This window comes from Ambystoma mexicanum, chromosome 9, assembly GCF_040938575.1.
Source record: "Ambystoma mexicanum isolate Mex_15411 chromosome 9, UKY_AmexF1_1, whole genome shotgun sequence".
Classification (NCBI taxonomy): domain Eukaryota; kingdom Metazoa; phylum Chordata; class Amphibia; order Caudata; family Ambystomatidae; genus Ambystoma; species Ambystoma mexicanum.
Genome location: NC_090931.1, coordinates 704,352,632 through 704,376,332, shown reverse-complemented (window position 1 = coordinate 704,376,332; position 23,701 = coordinate 704,352,632). Strand labels below are relative to the sequence as shown.

Below are 23,701 nucleotides of genomic sequence, written 5' to 3'. Positions count from 1 at the left end.
ACTGGTATGGGTATGTGCACGATTGTAGTCCTCTTCGTGCCGGTTCTGTGGGTTCCGTACAGGGGTAAGGAGCCAACTCTTCAGGGGATAGCCGGCATCGCCTGTATGGGGGGGAAGAATGGGGACCTGTTACTGTTCAACTGTGGAGTGGCATGTACATGTCACACAAATCAACTCTGCATACTGATTGTGATCCGCGACTACCAGCATGCATGCAGACGATCTGTGTGACTGCAATGTGCAAAGGTTCAAGTACACCTTTGCACATTGCAGTCACACAGATCATGATTCGGGAATGTCTACTTGCAAGCCTGCAAGTAGACATTCCCGAATCATGCCTCCAACAGCAATTGACATGTCCTTGGTGAGGCCAGGTCTTGGGTGTCCCTGAACCCAGGCATATTTGGTACCACACTGCTAGTGTACTGCCATTCCGAATTTGATGTTGCCATGCTGTGTAACATCACTTCACTGGTGCTATAGGTGTGTGGTTCAATGCTATGGCTAGGGGTGATCCCTTTGCATGCATTCAAGGGCACATTTCTGTATTGATGTTGCACTGCGCTGATACTGTATTGCCATCTTGACGCCATGTTGCTGAATCGTGTATTATGTGGTGTGGCATAATGTGCAATGTGGATGTGTAATATTCGTAGACCTGGATTGTTCTCTGTTGTGTAATTTATAATTGCATGCAGATTCTTCTCAAGTAGATTGCGGCCTTCCCTGATGGGCATTGGCGTACATCTGTATGTCCATTTGTCCTACGGACGACAGGCTACACCCAGTTGGAGTATGTATCTCCCCCCCCCAATCACACCCAGTTGGAGTATGTATCTCTCCCCCCCCCCAATCACACCCAGTGGGAGTATGTATCTCTGCCCCCCCAATCACACTGCCATGTGCTTGCCCTGCTACTCACCAAGTAGCCACGAACGTAGTCCGGCTTGTCACTCCATGTAGCGTGGTATGGTTGAGTTCCGCAGGACCATGGAATCATGGGTTGATCCGGGAAATCGGGCACAACAATGAGTGATTATCTTGTTAGCGTCACATACCATTTGGACAATGATGGAGTGGAATTGCTTCCTGTTTCGGTAGACTACTTCATTGTGATGTGGGACCACCAATTCCACATGGGTACAGTCGATGGCCCCAATGCAACTTGGGATGCCTTCCAGTGAATAGAAGCCAACTTTGGTGTTTGCGATCTCCTGGGCAGTCCGTGGCATGAATGTGTTCAGGTGCATGCTTCTGGAGGGCATTGAGTACCTGGATCAGCGTACGTGAGAATACTGGTTGTGAGATGCCATGCATCTGCCCCACTGTATGCTGGTAGGTGCCTGTGGCCAGGAAGTGGAGCACAGTCACCACCTTGAGTAGAGGGGGGATGGCAGTTGGGATGTCTATGAGGCTGACAATGTCGTCATGTATCATGTCCACAATGAAGGTGATGGTATCCCGGTCCAGACGGTACAGGGTGTGTATCTGCTCAGGGGTTAGGTTAAATGGACTGGCTCTGATCCTGGGGATTGGTGGCTGCCTCTGTGGCACGACTAGGTGCCATGGTGGTGCTTGCTGCACCTGTCTTGCCCTCCTCCTCCTCCAGCGTATTCTCTGTGCTGCCTGTTGTTGTTGGTGCTGCACTGCAATCATGTCCTCCAGCCCATGTAATGCTGCTAGTATTAGAACCATCTTGGTGTGGGAAGGGTGTGTGAAGGGGTGTGGTGTGCTCCTTTTGTGCTGCCACAGTGTCCATTGCCTCCACCTGTGCTGATTGTGTCCACCTCTGGCAGGTGGGAACACTGCTCAGTTCTATTAACGGGTGGTTCGCGATGCCGGTATTAGCGCCATGGCGGTAAGGGGTTTTGGGGGCTTTACCATGCCGCTATTAGCATGTCCGCTTGGCTTGTGATGGTGGGCTATTAGCGGCATGGCGTTATTTGCGGGATGGAGGGTCGCGCGCATGCAGACTAGCCGCTATTAGTGGCACCGTACTTGGCGGTGCCGCTAATAGCGGTGAGCCGGGTCGTAATTGGCATGGGGATTTAACGATACCGGTATTCCCTTACCGGTAACGTTAAATCCCTACCGCACAACGTGTAATGAGGCCCATAGTCTTTCTCATTACCTTGAAATGTTACACCCAGCACTGTGAACAGAACAGGGTCTCATCCTTGGGGGAACCCGCTCTAGCCAATCCAGTTGCTCAGATCATGGGCTGGTGTAAAATGTTGCACAGGCCTGTGGTCTCTGTGCGACCCTGCAACAAAAGAATGGATATTTTTTTAGGAAGTTTCAGGCGAAGCCACCTGACACGGTAAACCAATGGGATAACTAAAATATGGGACTTCTATAGGTAATACTACCCGAGCTACCCAATAGGAATGCCCCTTAGATTTTGGGGATGGTGTTAACGTTTGCACGTCACCATGGTACAAAACTGGGTGACACAGGCTCAAACGCTGAGATTGCCAGAGAATTTGTTGTTTCCTGTATGATCCCTGCTTGCTGGAGAATAAAAGGCAGTACAATTTGCCCTATGGCTGCGTTCTCGGTTATTGCTGGGGGTAAGGTTCTGAATGGGCCCGACATACTCTGCTAACTTGTGGTATTGTTGATGCGAACAATCCCCCGTCCTCTGGTATACTATTACAACACCATTACAAGGAAAACAATACGAAAGGTTAAGTTGTAACAAATGTGAAGACAGGAACAATTACTCTGTTTATACATTTCCCAGCAGGCAAGGTTCAGACAAAACTTTATCATCTGGTGACACAACTCGCAAATGATTTGCTCCTCAGTCAATCATATGGAACTTTGTTAAAGCATAGAACATGGTGATAGGTGCCTTTTAACCGGCAAATGCAAGGTAGAGGTTTGTAGATAAGAATCAAGCAATAAAGAAAAGTGTGTTAATGTCCCGAGGATCAAGCTATAGGCCAGAGGGAAGCAAGGGCCTTAACGCTGGGTCCTGGCACCGCTACCACCCAGTTCAGCCCCAAGAACAGGTGTTTGTTATTAGCGCCGGAGTCCAACCTGCCGGGTGCTAAAAGCAATTTATTTGTGAGAAACAAAGTGTTGCAGCGAGCATGTGACCATATGTTTCTCACAAATACTTCCTCACCTAACATGGCCACCAGGAAAATGAAGGGTGGTGCTCAGTGCGGAGCCCTACTTACGTTCCCATTGTGGCAATGAGCAAGCATGAGGTGAGGAGAGCTGTGGCAGCACAGCAATCGTAAGATACTCTGGTAAGTGGGGCTTAGTAGGGTCAGGAGGGGTGGGGAGAAAGGAGGGATGGGGCAGGGGGCAAGGGAAGCAGGAGGGAACATGGCTGGTGGGTGTGCCGAACAGTCGGGCTGTTTCTGGTCTGGACCTAGGTTTGTTGTCCTTTATTACCTAAGATGTTGTCACTTTCGGCTCGACATGCCCATGGGATAATCAATCCCTCCTTCTCCCCAGGTGGGTAACTGACAGGTTTCCTGGTTGATCAGGAGCTCCCCACCCAAAGATTCAACAAGTAGAAACAGAGGACATTGGAATGCCTAATGGGGAGAAACAAACAATGGGTCATAATCTTGAAGTAAGGAAAACATTCCCCCTCCATTTTTGTACAGGGATGTAGTTACCTTAGTATTGTCTAGAAGATCCAGCAGATGCGAGAAGGGCAGGACCAGGTTCTGTGACATGACAGCACAAGGATGAAAACATAAACGAAAAAGCAAGGACTTCCTGAGCAGCACAGGGCGTACCTAAGGATGGTAAGAAGTTCAACACCATGTAGCTACATCTAGGTCAGTCCCACTGCAATGTATCCACAAACAAGATGCTCCAGGGTGAAGATCCAAAATGAGACCAGAAGGAGGCAAGACCAACAGGAGTCACTATAAGGCCAGGGACTGGAGTCACCAGAGGTGCGAGTACAGGCAGTCATAATAATCAGGCAACATTCGGTACACGATGGAGGAAGTACAAGGGATCGGCCACAGGCAGTCCAAACACGTAAACTGGATTCTGTACACCGCTGAATAAGTAAAAGGGATAATGCCCAGACAGTCCAGAATTACCAGACAAAGTTTGGTGGAGGATAGAGGAAGTACACGGGATTAGGCACAGGCAGCTCAGACATGTACGCAGGATTCGGCTCACAGCAAGATCTAAGAAAGGATACAAGACAACAGTAATTCAAATATGGCGATAAACAGAAGAAGGACTTGCCACAGCGTTGTTGAGCGTGGTGTGTTCTGTTGCGACTACTTTCAGGTCAACGCTTCCTGATGTTCGCCATCCCTCTACGGATCCCACGCAGCATCCGACAGAGGCCTATGAAATAGAGTTATACTATTCATACACCAAGGAAGGCATCAGGGCTCCCAGAGTCTTTTCCATGGTTTAGCAGCGCCACGGATAGCCACGCTGTGGCCCGATATCATGACATCTTTAGAATCCTCAGGTCACCACACCAATCTGTCTTGCTTTGGAGTGGCAGCTAATATGTAGAACAGTTGTTTATTTTAGGTGTGCTCTGCATAATGATGTAGCGTCTTCCTGTGGGACATTTTGAAGTTTTCTTTTTTTTATAATTCCTTAAAAGATACATAACATACAACATTCCAATTCAACTCCAAATATTTCAATAACATTTAGACTATACATTGTTTAAAATGTCAAGCTATTTATTCTAAAAAATGTTAAAGCCATTGATAAAATAAAGTTCTGATTTACATATTTGCAGCTGCTATGAGCTTGCCTCTTACTTTTAGGGATTGCGGAATATAGCAGTAAATCATCAATGTGGAATATTTATCTTGAAGTCGAAGATGAATCGCAATGCTTCTGCAACATGCTCGATTCCTTTTTTTATTTTTTAAGGGGCTGGGGGTTTAAGTACTTTCTCCGTAAGGATACATACATCGAAGATACATCGCAAAAGCATTTACAGTTAACTATCTCCTTTTTCCCCCATTGACCTGTTATGGCAGCCAAGGCCAATGTATTTGTTTGTAATCATCTTAAGAAAAGTGCCCTATGCCTTGGTTTGAGCACCCATTGTAACTAACTTTCTTGTCCTTGGTTTTCTTTATGCTGGAGATAAAACCGTACTGTTTGTTTCACGGACTGTGCCACTTTTCTATCCTGTTCTCTGATACCAAGGAACCACTTCCTAAGTCCTGTATCACTAATTCCATCATTATCCACTGAGTGCGTAAATAAATGTTGAAATCCCAACTTTGTCTGTTCCCTTTTTATGTACATAAACTAAGCACAACTGTCTGGGGATAATTGATCTTGAACCTGCCGATCTGTTAGTTCAAGTTTTTTGTTACGCCATAGTCTATTCCAATATAGAATTGGTTCTACTGCTACCATATCCTCAATATGACAAATGTCAAGTTCCTGGTGTAATGGATAGGATGGACAACCTTGTGTTAAGTCCCATAATCATGGGCAAGACATAATTGTAATCTGCAATGACTGCGACATACAATATCCCTAAAGTGCAGAGCCATAGGTTGTGTCTGCCACCGATTTGGCCTTCTAACGCAGACGGCATACTCCATGGGCATGCCCCTATGGCCTTCCCATATCGAATAGATTCCCCATTCACCTAGGTCATTTGTTTTGATTGAGTTCTAATATGTGCTACTCATTTTATATCTTGACTTAGTTATACCTAAATAACTGAAGGAGCTCACCCATTCTAATAGTCCTCCCAATACCATTATTGGGCGTCGTAAGCCCCCGGGTCTGCCTACACATATTACCTTTGATTTCTCTACTTTTCTCTTTCATTCATATATTCCTCAACAAGGGTCTGCAGTGCCTTATGTGTCCTGGCAACCAGCACCACGCTGTCTGCATGTGCCAGGACAGATATATCCTGCTCCCCCCGCGCCCCTTCATGGTGTATCTGTTTGCAAACCACTTAAACTTGTGAATTAACATACTAATTAAAGTATAGGAGGGAGCAAGACACATTCCTGTCTTACCCCTTTTGGTGATGGAAATGTTGATGCGAGTTCTTTGTGCAGACCATACTGTACTCTTGCTACGAGGCCCGTATGTAGTTCTATCAAGAGCAATAGCAGAGAAGAGGGGCTTCACATATCTCACAAGGTACTCCACAGCTTCGCCAAGTAAACGCACATAAATGCGGTGGAAAGGTCCATAAACCCCAAATAGATTCTTGAATAGTAGCCTTTAACATACTTATTAAGGATCAGCTTTAGGTTCAGTATCTGGTCCACAGTACTCCTTCCTTCAATGAAACCGTTGCAACTGGAAGTTGCTTTGGATTTTATACTCACTTGCCCAATCTGATATTTTAACATGTAGCACCCTCTCAAACCATTTTGCAGAAGATTTGAGTAGCAAGCTGGGACAATAGCAATTTCAGTCTTATCTGTCTACCTTCTTAAGGAAAGGGGCAATAATTGCCCCTTTTCAGCTCTGGGATGAGGGGGTGTAGGGTGAGGAGGGAACGCAAATGAAGCATAGCATTAAATGCTACAGTGAAAACTGATGACCAGATCTTAACCTAGTATTTAAATAGTTCTCTCTGTATTGCGTCTCGACTTGCGGGGATTCCCATTTGCCAAAGAGGCCAGCGCTGCCTCTACCTCAACTTGTGTAAATATAATATGTTTTCCAGATAAAGCAAATCTACTATAGTGTATTTGTTAAGCCTATGTTTTTCAGTGACTTCTGTAGTGTTTAATGCTGCATAATATTCCAACTATCTTTCTTCCCAATGCATTGTGTGAGAGAGTTGCATTTAGGTGTTTGTATACCCTTTGATACGGCTAACCAAATCTCTTTTAGTTTATTTGACAAGGCTACTTGTTCCAAAGTGTGCCAGCCTTCCATTTGTATTTAATTTTCTCTCTTTAATGGTATTTTTTATAATCATGCCTGGCCCTTGCTGTTTTTGACTTGTTCTTTGAGTTTTTAATAGATCCAAAAGGGTCTTTTTTGCCTCCCTACAACTTTTGTTGAACCAGGCTTCCTTTTTTTCTCTATTACCAACAGGCCCACTGCCTGTTGTAAAAGCACACGTAGCTGTTCTTAATATGTAACCTAGTGCAGATAATAATGTTTCATAGGGAGTTTTCATGCTTGCTAACAGTTCTATTTCTTTCAGTGTATGACGAATTATTTCTGAGGACTTCCTGTCTATATCGACAAATCCTCACTTCTATGCTTTCAGGGTATGCGTCTGATCTTTTACTGGTCCTATTCGCCCACTTCCCCGTTCATCCTCTGCAATACACATTGGTGTGATGAGTGGGGTCATGATCACTCTCAATTTTGGATTTAGTTTTACAATATTTTCCCTGGGCAGGCTATATATATATATATATATATATATATATATATATATATACATATACATATATACACCAAAAAGTAGTCCATTTTTGATCTTGAGCTTGTTGCAGAAAGTTGTTCTCCCAGGTATATCTTAGGGGAATCTACCATTTACTGCACGTATAACTAGTTCTATCCGATACAAGCAGAACATTCTCATCATATTATCAGATTTCTTACCTATCATGACTGGTGTTGGAATACCACATGCTAGATGTTCTTTGTTTATCTGAAGTTCCAGTGAACAATTCCCAAGTGTTCAACTAAACTCCCCTTGCACAAAGAATACCCTTTTTTTCAATTCCAGGTTCAATGTTTTACTCCGTTTCAGAGCATCCAATAACCCTGTTAGTGGGGCTTCGATACAGGCCATGGTATGAATTATAAAAATGATTAGCCAGCATATCCCTTTATCTACAATGCATCTACTAATAAAAAAAAATTGGGGTATCTGTGACATTACTTTTTATACTTTTCCATACATATGTGGCTAACTCACGACTATTTGTCCCCCTATAGTTTTTATGGCTGGAACAGCAAAAGCATTGTTATTAGTCAGAGGATCAGGTATAAGTTCCCATGTCTCCTGAAACAAAACAATGTCATATTGACTAATGAGTTTCTGAGAGCCCTGATCCTTTAATCTATTTCTCAAGCCGGCAACATTGCATGACAGCAGGTTTGTAGGACTGCTAAATTGGATCTCTCTATCTAGACCTTTTCAGGCGGTACATAGTTCATGCATCGATGGAGTATGTGGGTTAACATTTCTCAGAACTGCCACAAGTGATGTTTGCTTTATGTCCAAAAGTTGATAGTTGAAGTGTACAGCTCTGTCTGCTATGAGGGTGACTTCAAGTACGCATATAGGTTTGAAGCCGTATTTTAACATATATGATTTTTCCAGGGTATACCAGTCATTGTGTAGATGACATAAATTCACTGATTTGTTCAAGTAGATCTCTACCACTGCCTCAACCATGATATCTCTTTTGCTCCAAAGAAGATCTTGTATGTGGGAGTTAGCAAAGAAAACTCTCTGGCTGCACCACCCCACCATACAAAGAGTCAGATAGTATTCTTAAGACCGATATTGCTTTATTGGAAATACCCCAGATCCCCAAATTATCGGTCAACGCTTTTGTTAATTTACACCATTATGTGTTCTTATTGCAGTGTAAGCACCCCTTAAATGTGAAGATTAGATTTAATATTCTCCACCCATCTAGTGGGTCATGTGCTCCCAGGTTGGCTTGCCTTTTAGCGGCTGATTCTTTTCCCACAGAACTGGCATGACATCCCTCAAGCTCTGTTTGTCTTGGCCTACCTACCCTTTTATCATTTGTGTTGGCCTTGTTTCCATTACTGGTCCTTCTAGGAGACTCTGTTTCCTCTAGATGGATCATCAAGTAGTCTTTGGCCCAAAGCTGATGTTCCAAGTTGGATGTTAGTTGTGTTCCATCTTCTGTTCGTCTCACTATTTCCCCTCTTATCTGCCCTGGTTTTGGCAGTATTTTTGTGTGAATTTTCTGGGGATTCAGTCATTGGTTCATCCTCATCATTTGTAAGGGCACCATGTTTCTTGTTCATCCTCTTGGGGGACAGTTGCTCTCATTTTATTTGAGGGAGTATGTCTTTTATAAGGTCTAAGCTTTTCTCAAGCAATATCTGATCTTCTATCCTCTTTTCTCTAAGATAACACAACCGCTTTATTCAGTTCTTTTATCTCAACTTCAAATTGTAGAAGTAGCAGGAGGAGATCCCTCTGAGTGGTGTTACTTTCATTTTGCAAGGTATTTTGCTTTTCCTGTTTCCCTGTATGCCATACTATTGCTGGGGTATCCACTGTTGTGCCAACCCTACATGTCTTTCTTCATTAATTTCTCCATACTCCAAGCTTATTGTAATATCTGAGACGGCTGAGTCATTTGGTCTTATTTTCTCTGTCCTGGAGTTCCTTATATGCTTGTCATTACAGGTATCACCCTGCGCCTTCTCACTCAGGTTTCATGTCTGCTTGGAGAAGTTTGACTTATCAAAAGATGCAGACATATTAGATAGGAGGTTATCGAGTCTTAATTCGAAGTTCTTCAAATCTTCGGCCGAGGGAATTTGCCTTACTCCACGGGTCAGTTCTTCAATGGCAAAGCATTCTAATATTGTTTGATCTGATATTGCTTCATACATTACATCTCTGTGAATACCATGTGCAGATTCATTTCATAGCTCACGCCCCAAAGTGCTCTTGTCATCTTTCATCTGAGTCTTCAGGGTTCTCAGTATCTGCTGGCATACTTGCACTGGTAGGACGGACGATGGCCCTAATGACAGGTTTCTCACTGGGACCTCCTTACATCTCTCCCGCGGGTCACATACAGAGGTGTTAACTTTTAGTCCTTTTTCCGCATGCAACTTTAGCAGTTGTTTGTGCTAATAGCTGCTCGAGTGGTCGAGCTAGTATTTCATAGTTTGGAGTTGATGTCAAGTCATTAGGAGTACCTTCTGTAGGATTTCCAGTTACACCATCTATGGGGCTTGTTGCAGACGCAACCTTATTTTTGGAGAGTTGTTCGTTATTGCTATGAGCACCCACCATAGCAGCGTATCCTCTGTTCCTTTTGCACTACTTTATCTTGTAGTATTTTGTATACTAGGAACTTCTTTGCCTTCCGGATGCTCTATTTTCTTTGTCTGCAACACCTACTCTTGAGTGATGCCCAACTTGTCAGATCATTTTTGACATTTGTTTTTAGCTATTTGAGTTATTTCTGGTCTTGGCATTATTTTTTTTATAACTGCCCCTCTCTCTTCTAGAGAATCTACCGAATGCAAAAGGTTTTTGTAGGGAATTTGTGTTATAGGTCAAATGTTTAAAACCAGATGGCTCAAGTTTGCACAGTTTCTGTATTTTATGTCCAGAGAAGTACTCTGGAGCAGTCATGAAGATACTAGCGAGGGCTACATTAACAGTATATTATGTATTATGTATTTTATGCTGCATGCTAGATGATTACTAATGTAATTGGAGGTGCGTACCATGCAGGCAAGGGGGTACTGAAATCCCATAAAAATGCTAGAATAATAAGGATGTTCTTATTTATACCAATGCAGAGTTATTGTGTTATAAAACCTAGTAAATTATATATTATGTGCTATTTGTTAAGTGTTTATTACGTAAAACTGTGTGCTTGATAATGTGTAACTATGTGTGAGATAAAAGCTATAAAATATCGAATAAATCAGGACAGAGGAATCCTTCAGCTCACCCGTTGATGGCTCCAACTCGAATTTGCTGAGCAGGCTCAGACTCGGGCAGGGAGGCTCAGGCGGCGTAACACAGCAGACCATTAACTAATCCACATGTCAGCACAGTGTGGTGCAGCTCTTTGATTTGGGTCCCATAAACTGCACCCTCTGCCACCCGCCACCACCCTTGTCATGTCTCAGCAGTCCTGTAGTGAGGTATTCAGTTATAGGAGTGGTGGGACATTGTTTTGCTCAGAATCAATATTAATGACAAAACATTGCTTCAAGGTGTCCTCTTGGAGCACCAACTACAAGAAGTAGGGTGTAGACAAGAACATATGTTTTATGGTCGCCAGTGAAGAAATTACTGCTGCATTAGAAGTCTGTTGGGGGGTCAAGGTTGTTAGTTGTAAGTGCAACCTAATCTTGAGACTTGCAAGGACATCACAAAGCCACATTTTCGCTTAGTTTTTTTTACAGTCACCTGAGCTCTCTAAGGAAGTTTGTGTATGCAAGGCTGTCAAGTAACTACATACCTCACTGTTACCCCTGTTTGAAAGTTAATAGACTGACATGAGGAATCTTCACAGACAAATTCTCATAAAAGAAGACTTATTCTGAAGTTGGAGCATCATTCTCCTTCACTTACAAAGCTAAATGCATGCAGAATAGAAAGTTTCGGAGGAGATGCATTTGGCTACAACTCAGTGAGTATAAGACCAAGATCCATGTCTTGGTGGCCTCTGTCTATCACTTGTCAGTGCCTGAATAACACAAAACCACTATTAATGTCTTTCTCCAACACCTTCACTTACATTAGCCTCCAAAAAACCTCTTTCCGTACCCAAAACACGGTGTGATACACGTGACAACCAACGTTATTTTTAAATGAGGTCACAGACCATGGAATGCTCTACATAATGATATTCGAAAATACCCACACCTTCGTCATTTTGAGACCATCTTAAGAATTACTTATTTAGTAATTGAGTTGCCCCTTGTGTCCCTTTTCTGTGTTTCCCTCTCTGTGGTCACTATCAATTCTAGGAGGTGATTCCGTTTCACTGTGCGTGCTATGCAAATTATCCTACTCACTCGGTCACTAACTCACAGGGGTAAGAATGTGCGATGTTTGACTCGATGCATTTCAGCCTGTTTGTTTTGTAGCATTTTGTGAAGACCATTATCTTAATCAGTGACAGAAATATGTTATTTTTCATTCAACAAGTTTCAGCAAGGTTGCTGTTGGGAATGAAACGTACAGGAAATAGATTCCACATGGTCCCCTTCTCGAATTCAGGACCTATATAAACAATGCGGGTGGTCATTTTGTGATTGTTGGACCAAGTCACTTACATCATGTTGAATGTCTCAATGGATGCACCCACCCATATCTGCTTTGTTGAACATCATGTCTGCCAGTCCCATTTTCTGTTCCTTGAATTGCTATTTCCATTAGTAATAGTTGGGTCTATAGAACAGGGATAATGTTTTCATTGCTCTGTGGTGTCTAATTTGGGTCATAATTAGAATAGAAGAAAGACTTGACCAAAATAAATGGGTGGAGTTTGTTTTAATGTAGCACTTAATTTTGGAGTAAACCAGTAGATAAGAGCTCCTACATTTGGCAGGTGATGGATTGTGAGCACATAGAGATGAAGTGATTTGCCTATGACTGCACAATTTGGTCGTGTGCACACTGGTACTCTGGAGATTCTTGGTTTCCCACTAAATACATTAAGTCAGTAGACACATTTGCCACAATTGGGAAAGCGCTGTCTTCATGTACTTTACCTTAAGAATGGCCACACTAATCATCAAGAACAGATGTATAAATGGAGACATGCAATTCTCTAGGAGTCTGAATTATGTATTCTCAAACATACACTTAGGAGGGGAAAGTAATGCCGTAGATGGATAGAATTAAGCAATACGCCTGGAGCCGTGGGGGCATTACCGAGGCATGTAAAGCCCTGGGGACCATTAACGAAGGCCCTGGGGCTTTACTGGGCTCGGTAATGCCCCCGCGGCGAGGGGCTTATTGCTATTAGTACCCCGGCCCGCAAGACCGGGGTACTAATAGCATTGTTTTTCTGTTCCAAAATGCTCAGATGTTTCAGAACAGAAAGAAAAGTCACAAAAAATGGCCACCGGGGAAGGGAAAATAGAGTTTGTTTTCATTTTCCATGGCGGCCATTGAAAAAAATAGAAAAAACATAAACATGCACAGAAGTGTTCCCAGCGTGTCTGCTCCCGAAATGGACCAAACTGAAGGTAAGTGGGGTTAGGAGGGCGGGGAAGGGATTATTTGGATTGGGGGGTTGGGGGAAGGAGGGAAAACAGATACCATGCAATCTAATCAACAAGACAAACAATGGGCAAACCTTGTTTAAGAGTATGATCTTACTATTCTCAATGGTTATTGCCCAGGCGATGCCAATAGGGCATTTACTCGCACAGCAGGAAAAAGTGCATCAACTCTCAATTATTTTATGGTGAATGCAGCTGGACTATTGTTAATTAAAGATATGGGAATAGTCCCGCAAAGAAAGCAATCACTTTCCCCTCTGAGTTATGACTCACCCCCTCGCATCTGTCCATATATCACCTACACGGTGATATATTTTTTAATGAAAATCAGAATCATATTTTATGGAATGGGACAAATGTATTGAAGGCTAATATTAAAGCTCACAATGGTTGACTGATTACATTATTAAGTTTGAAGATTTGCAAGCTCAAGCCCCAGAAAAACTGGTATTAACATTTTCCGCCATGATGCAGAAACTGGTTGTAAATGCCAAGTATAAGCGTAAATATAAATCCCTGTATGAACGATCTAATATTAGGCTTCATAAAAGAGCAGATTATGACAAAACATTGCTGTAGCAAAGAAATGTATGCGCAAGGAGATAGCAGCGGTCCTTTATCCTACTCTTGGTGTCATGGAGTGTACTCTTAAAACTACCCTAATAAAAATCATAAAGCTAAAATATCGGAGCTGGCTAAAGGATTATAAAAACATATGCAAGACTAATAGATGGAAAAAAATAGCATTATTAGCCACCCAACGAAACTCAACTGAGATTTGGAGAGTAATACAAAGCTTTAAAAAAAAGAGAGATTTACCTATTAGTTGTGTGTCAGCCAGTGACTGGGAAAAATACATACAATCCACGCTTGGCGCATTGAATAGTTCGCAAGAGCAAGTGAAGTTGCCAGAAAGCGTCTGGGCGTGTTGGACCACGGTAGTTGATATAAAGAAAATCATTGATGGCATGAATAACTCTAAAGCAGTCGGCCCAGACGGCGTGTGTAATAACCTGATAAAAGCCGCATCTGAGTCGTGAGCCAAAGCTTTATACATTCTGTTTAATGTATTTTGGACTAGGAGGAGAAATTCCGGCAACCTGGAAGATGAGTAACATCCTACCAGTCTACAAAAAAGGCTCATGGAATGTTCCAGGAAATTAACGCATTTTAGCTATGCTGGATATACCGGCAAAAATCTTTGCTCGGTCCTACTAGTCGAACTCAAGGCTTGGATCTCTGAAAAAGAAATACTCCCACCGAATTAAACAGGTTTCCTAGAACACTCTAACATTGCACGTAATCTAATCATGTTAACTACTGCAGTGGAATATTCCTGGATTAGCCGTAATACGAATCTATATTGTGCATATATAGATTTTAGCGCAGCATTTGACTCAGTCAACAGCACTATACTGTGGGCTAAAGTTAATAAATGGAAAATTCAACCTGGCTTGTTAAAAATGTTGATGTTGCTTTACTCTGAGACCACAGTCCAAGTATGTGATGTCACAGGGAAGTTGTCTAAGTCTTTTGAAATTTATCTTGGAGTAAAACAAGGATGTATAGTGGCAGCAACTTTATTTAACCTGTATCTAGCAGATCTCCCGGAATGTATGATAAGTAATGCGACCTGTCCTGCAAAAGTGGGTTTATTATCATCTAACTCGTTGGCATATGCAGAGGATTTGATTTTACTTCACTGTACTCCACATGGATTACAAGTGGCTATAAATGCCTTGAGCTCATATACAAAAACTAATAATCTCAAGGTAAATGTAGCAAAAAGCAAAACTATGGTTTTCGTTAAAAATCGTACTAGACAGAAAAGATATATATGGAATTTAGAAGGAGAGCAATTAGAACAGGTAACACTTTATAAATATATTGGACTGCATGTATGTGAACAACTTAATTGGAAATCATATTGGTCAGAACTTAAAAGTAAATGTTTAAAGGTTGTTAATATGATTAGCAGTTTCATAGGTCAAAATATGGGTTTTTCTATAAAAACAGTGTTGCTTCTTTATATAGCAAGAGTAAAATCCATATTACTTCACAGTGTAGAGATTTGGGGACATAATTATAGATCCCAGCTCCACAGATTTGAAGCCCTGATTCCTCGCAAACTATTGCGATTACCACATTGTGTATCTATTGAATACATCCTATTAGAATTTGAAATAAATAGTATAAATACAGATGTAATTTATAGAATCACTATGGATTACAAACATTTTATTATTTTAAAATAATAATATGATTGGGGTTCAATTTATGACCACCTTTAAACATGTTGATCATTGTTCTAAGATAGGTACCGTGGGAGAATTTATGGCAACTCATCAGATATGGAATGATAAATATGAGATAACACGTCTTACCATGCAAGTACCAAGTTTTAAAACATGGTTGAGGAAGAAACGTAGGGAAAGTAGCACGGAAGTAAATATTGTTCATTTAGCCACTCTGAACAATAGTGGAATGTGTCTACCATATTGTATGGCTCGCCAGTTTGCCCCTGCATATATCCAGGCCTTCCCATCCCCAATGATCATATGACAATATCTATTAATGAAATTCAATTGTAGTGAAAATTTGGAGATTAAGGGACCCTTACTTGGCATTCCATGGTTAGCAAGATGGTGTCGCCAATGTCGCAATATTGAATTAGAAACTGTTAAACATGTGTTAGTGGACTATGAAAGTCTTCCTTGAATTAGAATGTCCTTTTGTAAAACGTTTTAACAACCAGTATAATTGTGACAATCTTTCATCATGCTGGAATTTGTTTATGGAAGGAAATGAAATGTTTTATTTGAAGTGTATACACATTTGAAAACGGCTGTCTGAAGGAGTGTTTTAAGAGTTATCCTTAACCTGGGATGTTAAGGATGCAATATTATTTTAGAATGATTTTTATTCAGTAGAATAATTACATGTATGATTGATTTGCTGTTTTTAATATTTGAAAGATGATACAACTAAATTGTTTCATGTTATGGTTTTATATTGTGTTTTTACATTGTATAAATGTCTTAACATGTTGTATATACAAAACCAGCATGGTTCAGTGTATATTAAAGTAAATAAAATAAAACGCATGTAGAGGTGGTCACATTTGCCTACATTTCGTTTTCCAAGTGAAGAGTGAACTTTACCTCTTTCACGCGAACAACCAAGTTGAGTGTTTAAATATTGTATCTGCAGTTGGAGGGAGCAGAAGCATTGCTCAAGCCAAAAGTATTCCATTATTGAAATTGAAAGCAGTCTTTCTCAAAGCCAGAAAACAGCCTAACGATTACTGTGAGCCGAATAGAAGTTCAACCTTGCCTGAGATATAAGTGTGCAAACATTACCTGAAGCCCAGAGAGTGGCACCGAGGCTTCTGGGTAATTATTTGGCGAACGGTTGGAAGCGAGGTGAAGGCAAAGTTGGGGAAGGGAAACCTTGCTGCTTATGAAGATTACTTGAAGTTAACATAACCTATATTGCCAATGACTGTAAGAGAAATGGAGACTTGGGTCATAAAAGCAAACTTAGGTTGCTGGTGTAGCAGACAGACAAGAGAGGCAAAGAGCTTGCCCCTTTTGAAGAGAGCTATGCAGAGGAAGAGTGCCTTGCCTACATGAAACCTGTCTTGAGTCACAAAGTACTGTACCTGTTGTGGTCTATCTGGTTGTCAGTACATGCACCACTTCAGTAGTACAAATTAAGTGGAATGCTATTGGCAAAGGAGAATATCCTCATGGTAAACTCTAGTAGAAGGCAAGTTGTTGAAGTACAAGCTGCAGCACTGTGACATCATCCTGACAAGTATACCGTTTATGAATCCAAATACTGTGAACAGTGACATAATAACTGCTAAGCCCACACTTGGGATTCACTAACACTTATAGAAGTTATATTTCTTTTGAACTGTGTCAAGTCTTCTTGGTTAATTGGAGGTGGTGACAAAGCATTGTGGCTGGGAATAGCATTGATGCTATTTTGAGGAAGCGGGAAGTCTTTATTTCACCAAGAAGAATACCTTTGTTGTTGTTGGAACTCTAGTTAACAAAACTTTGCTGTGACATTGAAACATCAAGAACTAAATTGAGAGTTTGCTACCTATGTGGAGTTCCTTGTTTCCTTTTGATGAACATTGAAGCTGACTTTAATTTGAATACTGGGGAAGGGAGTTCACCCGGGTTACTGAAAGGTTATCAAGAAACAGTGAATATAACTGTTGATGTTATTTGAATTGCTAAATATTTTCTTTGTGTATTTGTGTTTGTGTGACAGCCAGACATCCTGTGTTAGTGTTTTCCTTTAGTTTTTATTAGGCAGGGAAATCCTCATCAGAGTAGGGATAGTGAGGTGTTCAACATCATGTATCATTTAATATCATGGCATGTGTCAAAAGAAAGTTGTCCGCCTCACATGTCTGACCCCTCACAGTACACAAGCAGAGACCTGGTGAGAGGAGGGAGGTGGAGAGAAAGGGTTGTGCAGCGAAGACAGCGCATCCCAGTCCCTTCACTGTAGAGAAGTCGATCTGTTAAACTGGTCGGGGAGTGAGATCTTTGTTTCCAATTCTGAAAGCGTGCGAAAAGGAGAACTTGAGTAAGGCTTTAACGCCTTCCATTCATGCCAAAGCTCATTTTCCGTTGTTTGTATGGCAGAGAGGACGGGCAAAACGCAACTTGTGTTTCTGCCAGCTCCCTTCCTCTCTGCTATACAAATGCTCCAGCATTTGCGCCGGCATGCATTTTCATGCTGCGCAAATGCTGGTGATTCCTATGGTGTCCACCTGCTTTATGAACCAACATAAAGCAGGCAGACCCTATAGGGATCCATTGTACAGACTGCCTGCCATGCTCGCATGGCAGTCAGTGTCTACAATTACAGTTGTCAGGCAGGTATTAATTATAATTGTGAGCGCTGCTTGCCATACACGCATAGCAAGCGGTGCTCATAATTTAAAGTAAACGCTGCCTGCCATGCAAACATGCCTTGCCGTGATATCTATCACCTACAGCTAAGCTGGGAGCTTGGATTTTATTTTCCAGCATGCATGGGATCTTGCCGAGTCCATTTCAGAGGAATCTGTGAACTTAGATTTCAATTTGAGTATGCAGTGTTACCCTTTTCAGTGTTTCTCAGAGGACTATGGGATCCAAGACTTTGGAGCTGCGAGAAACCTGAGGGTATTCTCACTCCTACGACCTCAAAAATGTCGATGGGAAGTTTGGTGGAGGAGAGTTGTTACTTGTTAACAGACACGTAGGCGGCTTGCCTTTGCCAAATTTTCACCATTTGCATGGCAGAGTGCAAAAGCGCTGGGGAAAAGGCGACTTCTCATGGGGATTTCATGCTCATCACTACATGAATCTCCTCTATGCCTCTTCCGCATCCTAACCCAATTCGTTGTTTCACTCTCTCCACAAACGTATTCTCTCGCTACAGCTTATTGCTTCCCATTCAGTAACTGTCCCTTTCCACGTCAGACTTCCTCCTAGCCTATTACACTCACTCCTTGGCCCTGGCACACCCAATCTCTAGTTCTTCGGAGCAAGACCTCCTTCTTTTCCGGCCATTTTCACTCCCATGGCCACCCATCTTGCATTCCACTCAGCCACACTCACCACCCGGCACTGCTTCCTTCTTCCTTCTCCCACTCCCACCAGAAATACAGGCATGATAGAAGGGTTAGATATATGATCAAAATGACCTTGCCCATCTACCCCCTTCCTCCATCTGGCTTGCAGCATCTCTTCCTCAGCTATCCAAAAGTGCCCACCTCCCACCAATTTGAACTAAAATCTCCACTTTTTAGACCACTCCCTAACTGCTCTTCATCAACAAACAACTCGTCCATGGCAACTCCCTCAATCTTTTCTTTCCATCTGAGCATTCCCTTCTTCACTTCATGGTTGTGGTTCATCCTCTGCACCTCCCACACCCCCAAATCTCCATTAACAAAACAGATGATTGAACCTGGGACCTGGATCTCTATCTCACTGAAGTCGGGTCCTCTCTGCTTTCTCACTCCCAACCACAGTTTTCCTCTATTGAGGAAGCCTTCCTTGATTGCAGCTCAGCGCTCCCTTTCAAGACCATTACTCATCTCTAACCTTTACGACAGCTATCTCTTGCACCAGCCTTGGTTATCCCCCAAGATTCACAGCCTTCAAACCAGTGTGCCTCTCCATCTAACACACCGGTGCAAAGACCACTCTGCTTCACTCCTGACCTCATACAAGGACACTGATGTCTTATGTTAGGCCTGGTATTTAACTCTTTAGATGGCATAGGCCATCCTTAAATTGTTGACTATACCACCTGTTTCTCCCTGCCTCACACCCTATGCTCCACCGCAGTCGAATCTGTTGCATAGGCCCTAATGCTACCGGCTGTTTCTTCTCTTTTTCCCTCCTTCCCCCTTCACAAGAACTCCCTTCTTCCAGACATAAATTCAAAAATACCACCATTAACCCACCTTTCAAATCGGCCCTCAAACTCCATATCCTATGCCTTGAAAACACCAGCCCCACCCACATCTTTGGGCACCTCCTCTCCCCACTAGCAGTGTAAATGCTGTACCTTACCTTTCTACTGTCCACCTTTCGTGTACCTATTACGATTCCCCTTCAATAATGACTTAAACATACTCATGTGTACAGCACCCCGCAAAGGGGCCGCTCCTGACGCTGTTAGGTTGTCTTATACAGCGTTTCTACTAGGAGTGCTCACCTTTCCACAATAAAAAAAGACAAAGTTCACAATATAATGTGTCTAATTGGATGTGTGTGAGGTTGAAACAGTTGACGTTGTGAAAGCTAGCTTTTCATCAAGTTTGCTTGTTCTCATAACTTGTAGGTACTCACTTTTTGAGAATTCCACCTTTTAGTTATCTGTTACGCCAAACTACACATTAAACCATGGAACATCAGCAGATCATGTGCAACCCAGTTATCTTCTCGAAAATGTGTCTTTTCAATAAAGTTCAGAGCTTGTCCTTTTTAATTGTGCTGCCAAACGATGGGTGGTGTGTTTGCGTACACACATTCACAATAAATACTATTTTCCTATTCTTCCGAGGCAGTCTAGCAAGGAAGGGCGTTCAATGGTAGCATGATTTACACTTTAAGTTGAGGAAGGCAAACATTTTCATTCATGGAGGCCAAGAAAAATGCAAAAAATCTACAAACTCTGGTCTCTTATAGAAATGGTGTTTTCAGCGTTCATTTACTGAAAGCTATGAACAGTGTGCCTTGTTCTGATCAGGTGCTTTACTCTCTGATCCGGGAGTAGGCAAAAAGGCAAACCTTCATCAGGTTTACAGCAACTCGTATCTGCAAATAGCACAAGCAATTGAGGGGTGCCAGAGCATCAGGCTGGAAGATTGGCAAGCTCTCCTAGAGTACCTGCAGACTAACATCTCAACACGATCCAGCGTTGTAGACGGAGAATGAAAATGATGCCAGAACCCATCAAGTTGTAGTTTGGGCTTCAATCCCTAGTCATTGAGAAGTTGCTGCATGCTTCCTGGCGGGTCATGCTAGGGCAGCCGGTTGAGTTGAGTGGCTCATCAATGGTAGGCACAGCCGGCATCATTTCTAGGATGGAGCACTTCTGCCTTGAGATTAAGGATGGGGAGAAGGATCAAGTGCTGAACTGCAGGATAGACGATGCAACGCTTACCTTACATGATAGATGACAAAGTGACGATGCTTTGGCACGGGCACTATTCACGAATGCCAGGCATTATTCACTAATGCCTGCCACTATCCGCTAATGCTGGCACTATTCACTAATGCCTGGCACTATTCACTAATGCATTTCTCTGTATCCACTCTACACTCATCTGCATAGCAGCACCTCTGCATTGCAGGACCGACCTATACCCCTCCCCTAGTGTGTTGCCACGCCCTGGCCCCCTACTAGTTTGATTTTAGTTGCCAGGTCCTCTACGCATTCTGGCAGTGCCTGAGCATGTGGCTGGAGAGACTATCATTCCTGTTTTCACTCTGGGAATTGGGAGAAGCAAACATTGGCAGGGCTGATTTTAAGATTGGGCAGCAGCATAACCACCGGGCCTCACTCTTTTCCAGATTGCTTTGAGGGAAGCTGTGGAAGAACCCATAGACAGAAATCAATAGATACTTGAGCTGAGATTTTATTAGGCCGGGAAATCTTCAGCTCCTGGTCAGATGGACAGGTATTGAATTGTATGTGCCATTTGCCCCCCAAATGAGACATCAGGAGGCTCGGGGCTACAGGTGGGTAAGTATGTTTATTGCAGGCTTCAGTTCTAGAATGCTGGTTGATTCAAGGAAGACAACACATTGGTGCCCCCATGACACAGCTAGGGAAGATCCTGGCAACCATATGGCATTTATATAGAGCATTCACGCTCTCATCACTTTGCACAAGACATCACTCACTACCGGTACACATACATGAGACACAAAAGCAAGGATATAACATTTCCTCCACCTTTCACATTTGCAACAGAATATTATCACGATAGAAAACAAACACAGGATACAGCAAAACACATGAGCATGTGTACTACATGGTGAAGGACATGTGTCCAATGTGGCAGATGTGGTGATCACATTGATTTTTCCACATCAATCTGGGTCTGGTGTCCCCAGGTCCACAGCTGCAGCTGTCTGCATTAAAAGCATATCCCTGTTCAAAGATCATTCCCTTTGGGATAAACAAACCAGAAAAAATACATGTCCGATAGTTCCCCCCTTGAACAAAAGCGGATTGGACCCAGGGGGTTGAATTTTGGATCTCAGAGGGACTGGACTATAATGAAGACCCACTCAGGTCACCTAGGCCACGAAAATTGAATGCCGCCCATGAACGTAACTTTGAAGACGGCATTTACAATGAATTTCTACCTGCTTTTGGCAGGTGTTAAATGCAGGTGGATTCCATAGCAAAAATAAAAAAAGGAATCGAGCATGTTGCAGAAGCATTGCGATTCATCTTCGACTTCAAGATAAATATTCCACATTGATGATTTACTGCTATATTCCGCAATCCCTAATACATCTCATAAACATCTCATGCAGGCGTAAAACCAGGAAGCATTTGAAAGAGGAAACGGGGGAATGCACAGCAGAAATGCTTAATGAGTTTGGTGCCCCAGCTACTTCAAATCCATTGCAAATCCCCTAGAGTGTAAAATTAAGGCATACACAGCATGCTCTTTGCTTCTATACCTTTCATTTGAACTCCACCTTCATAAAATGACCCATACTATATGTTTTTGTACTCCCCCTGCAATTCCAGGAAAGGATATGTAGCATCCAACCAAAGGGTAAGGTGGTTCTGCCAACTGGGTAACCCACACCAATTTCTGCCAACGCCTCCAATTCATATAAAAGTCTGAGGCTGTAAGAGTGGCATGGGAGGGATGAAGACGAGCAGAAGAATGTGATTGTGTGTAATGAATAGAGAAAAAACATGTTTAATCACCAGGCAGTTCTCTACCTTAAGCTGCTTCATTGCACGCTTGACCAGCATTTATATAACTCCAGAGTGCATATGGAAATCTAGGTGCAATGAGCCTTGTCGGTGTCCCAGTTGTGTTCTCGAGAAGATCAATTAGTTAAAGTGCCTTGGTTCCAAATTTGCAATCCAAGAGAGTCTGTGGATTTATAATGCTTGCAGCAGAACTTTCCAGAGATATATCAGTAGTTGGGGGCTGGGGATATGTGCATATGTCATCCTTTTGTCACATCTCTGGCATGCTTCTCTCTATGTATTTCACACGAATGCACTCGGTGTTGACAGCAGAGTGCAAACAACCCGCCTCCCCCCGAGACTACAGCAATGCTGTCTAATATCTGGAAAATCCACCTACAGGGTGTGCTGTGTTTGATGTGTTCCCACCTGATCAAGAAAGACATGTTTTAAAAATACACAAGAATAAGAAACACAGGTAGCATCCCAACTCTTGCACAATGACTGAGATAAAATGGCCCCTTGTGGGCTCTGGGACATGTCGGCAGACTTCGCCCCAAAACGGTGATGGTACAGAGCGCTTGGAGACCATGCTAATGGCAGCAGAGTGCAGTATAAATCCCAGCAAAAAAGCAGAATCACAGATACCTGCAATTGGCTTTCTTTATTCTCTTTGCAACCAGATTACCTATTTCTTGACTATGCTGTTGGGACCTTGAAGATTGAAAATATTTATTAACAAAATGTTTTTCCTTCTGATCTGCTATGGATTTACACTGGTAACAATGAGCTGATCCGTTCTGGCTTCCTGACTCATGGCCAGGTCCTTAGTCCCTGCAATCCCGCACAGAAGTGTTGACACGCTGTTTGTCCTCTCATTTCCTGGTCTTCACTCACATTCTTGTTTATTCCAGGTAATTGACGGCAAGTTGGCTCCTTTCCTGGGGAAAGTGATCAAGTTTGCCACCTCGCATGTGTACAACTGCAGCCTTTGCAGCCAGAAAGGGTTCATCTGTGAGATCTGCAACAATGGCGAAATCCTTTACCCCTTCGAGGACGTGTCCACGAGCAGGTGCAGTGTGACATTTTAAACGTTCTGAAATGCTGACCTTGTATCAGAATGCAAATGGGTGGAGATTGCCTTCTAACTGCACACAAACAACTTCAGACGCATAAGAGTGAGAAGCTTTTGCTAAAATATACTTCCACAGTAAAGCCAGGACGCAAAATGTGCACTCGCCACTAGCGATTGGTTAGTGATAATTGATTATTGGTGAGTAGGAAATGGTGTGCTGTGTGTATGTGT

The 23,701-nt window shown here is 42.6% G+C and overlaps 1 protein-coding gene across 2 annotated transcripts in view; it reads left to right on the top strand.

Annotated features, from left to right (window-relative positions):
- The window catches only part of PLEKHM3 (pleckstrin homology domain containing M3), a 1,064,501-nt gene that overhangs the window by 821,169 nt on the left and 219,631 nt on the right, over positions 1-23,701 (top strand). For both annotated transcript variants that reach the window (XM_069615595.1, XM_069615596.1), the window contains exon 7: positions 23,310-23,467. In XM_069615595.1, coding sequence (XP_069471696.1) covers positions 23,310-23,467 — 158 coding nt within the window. The remainder of the gene's footprint in view (positions 1-23,309; positions 23,468-23,701) is intronic.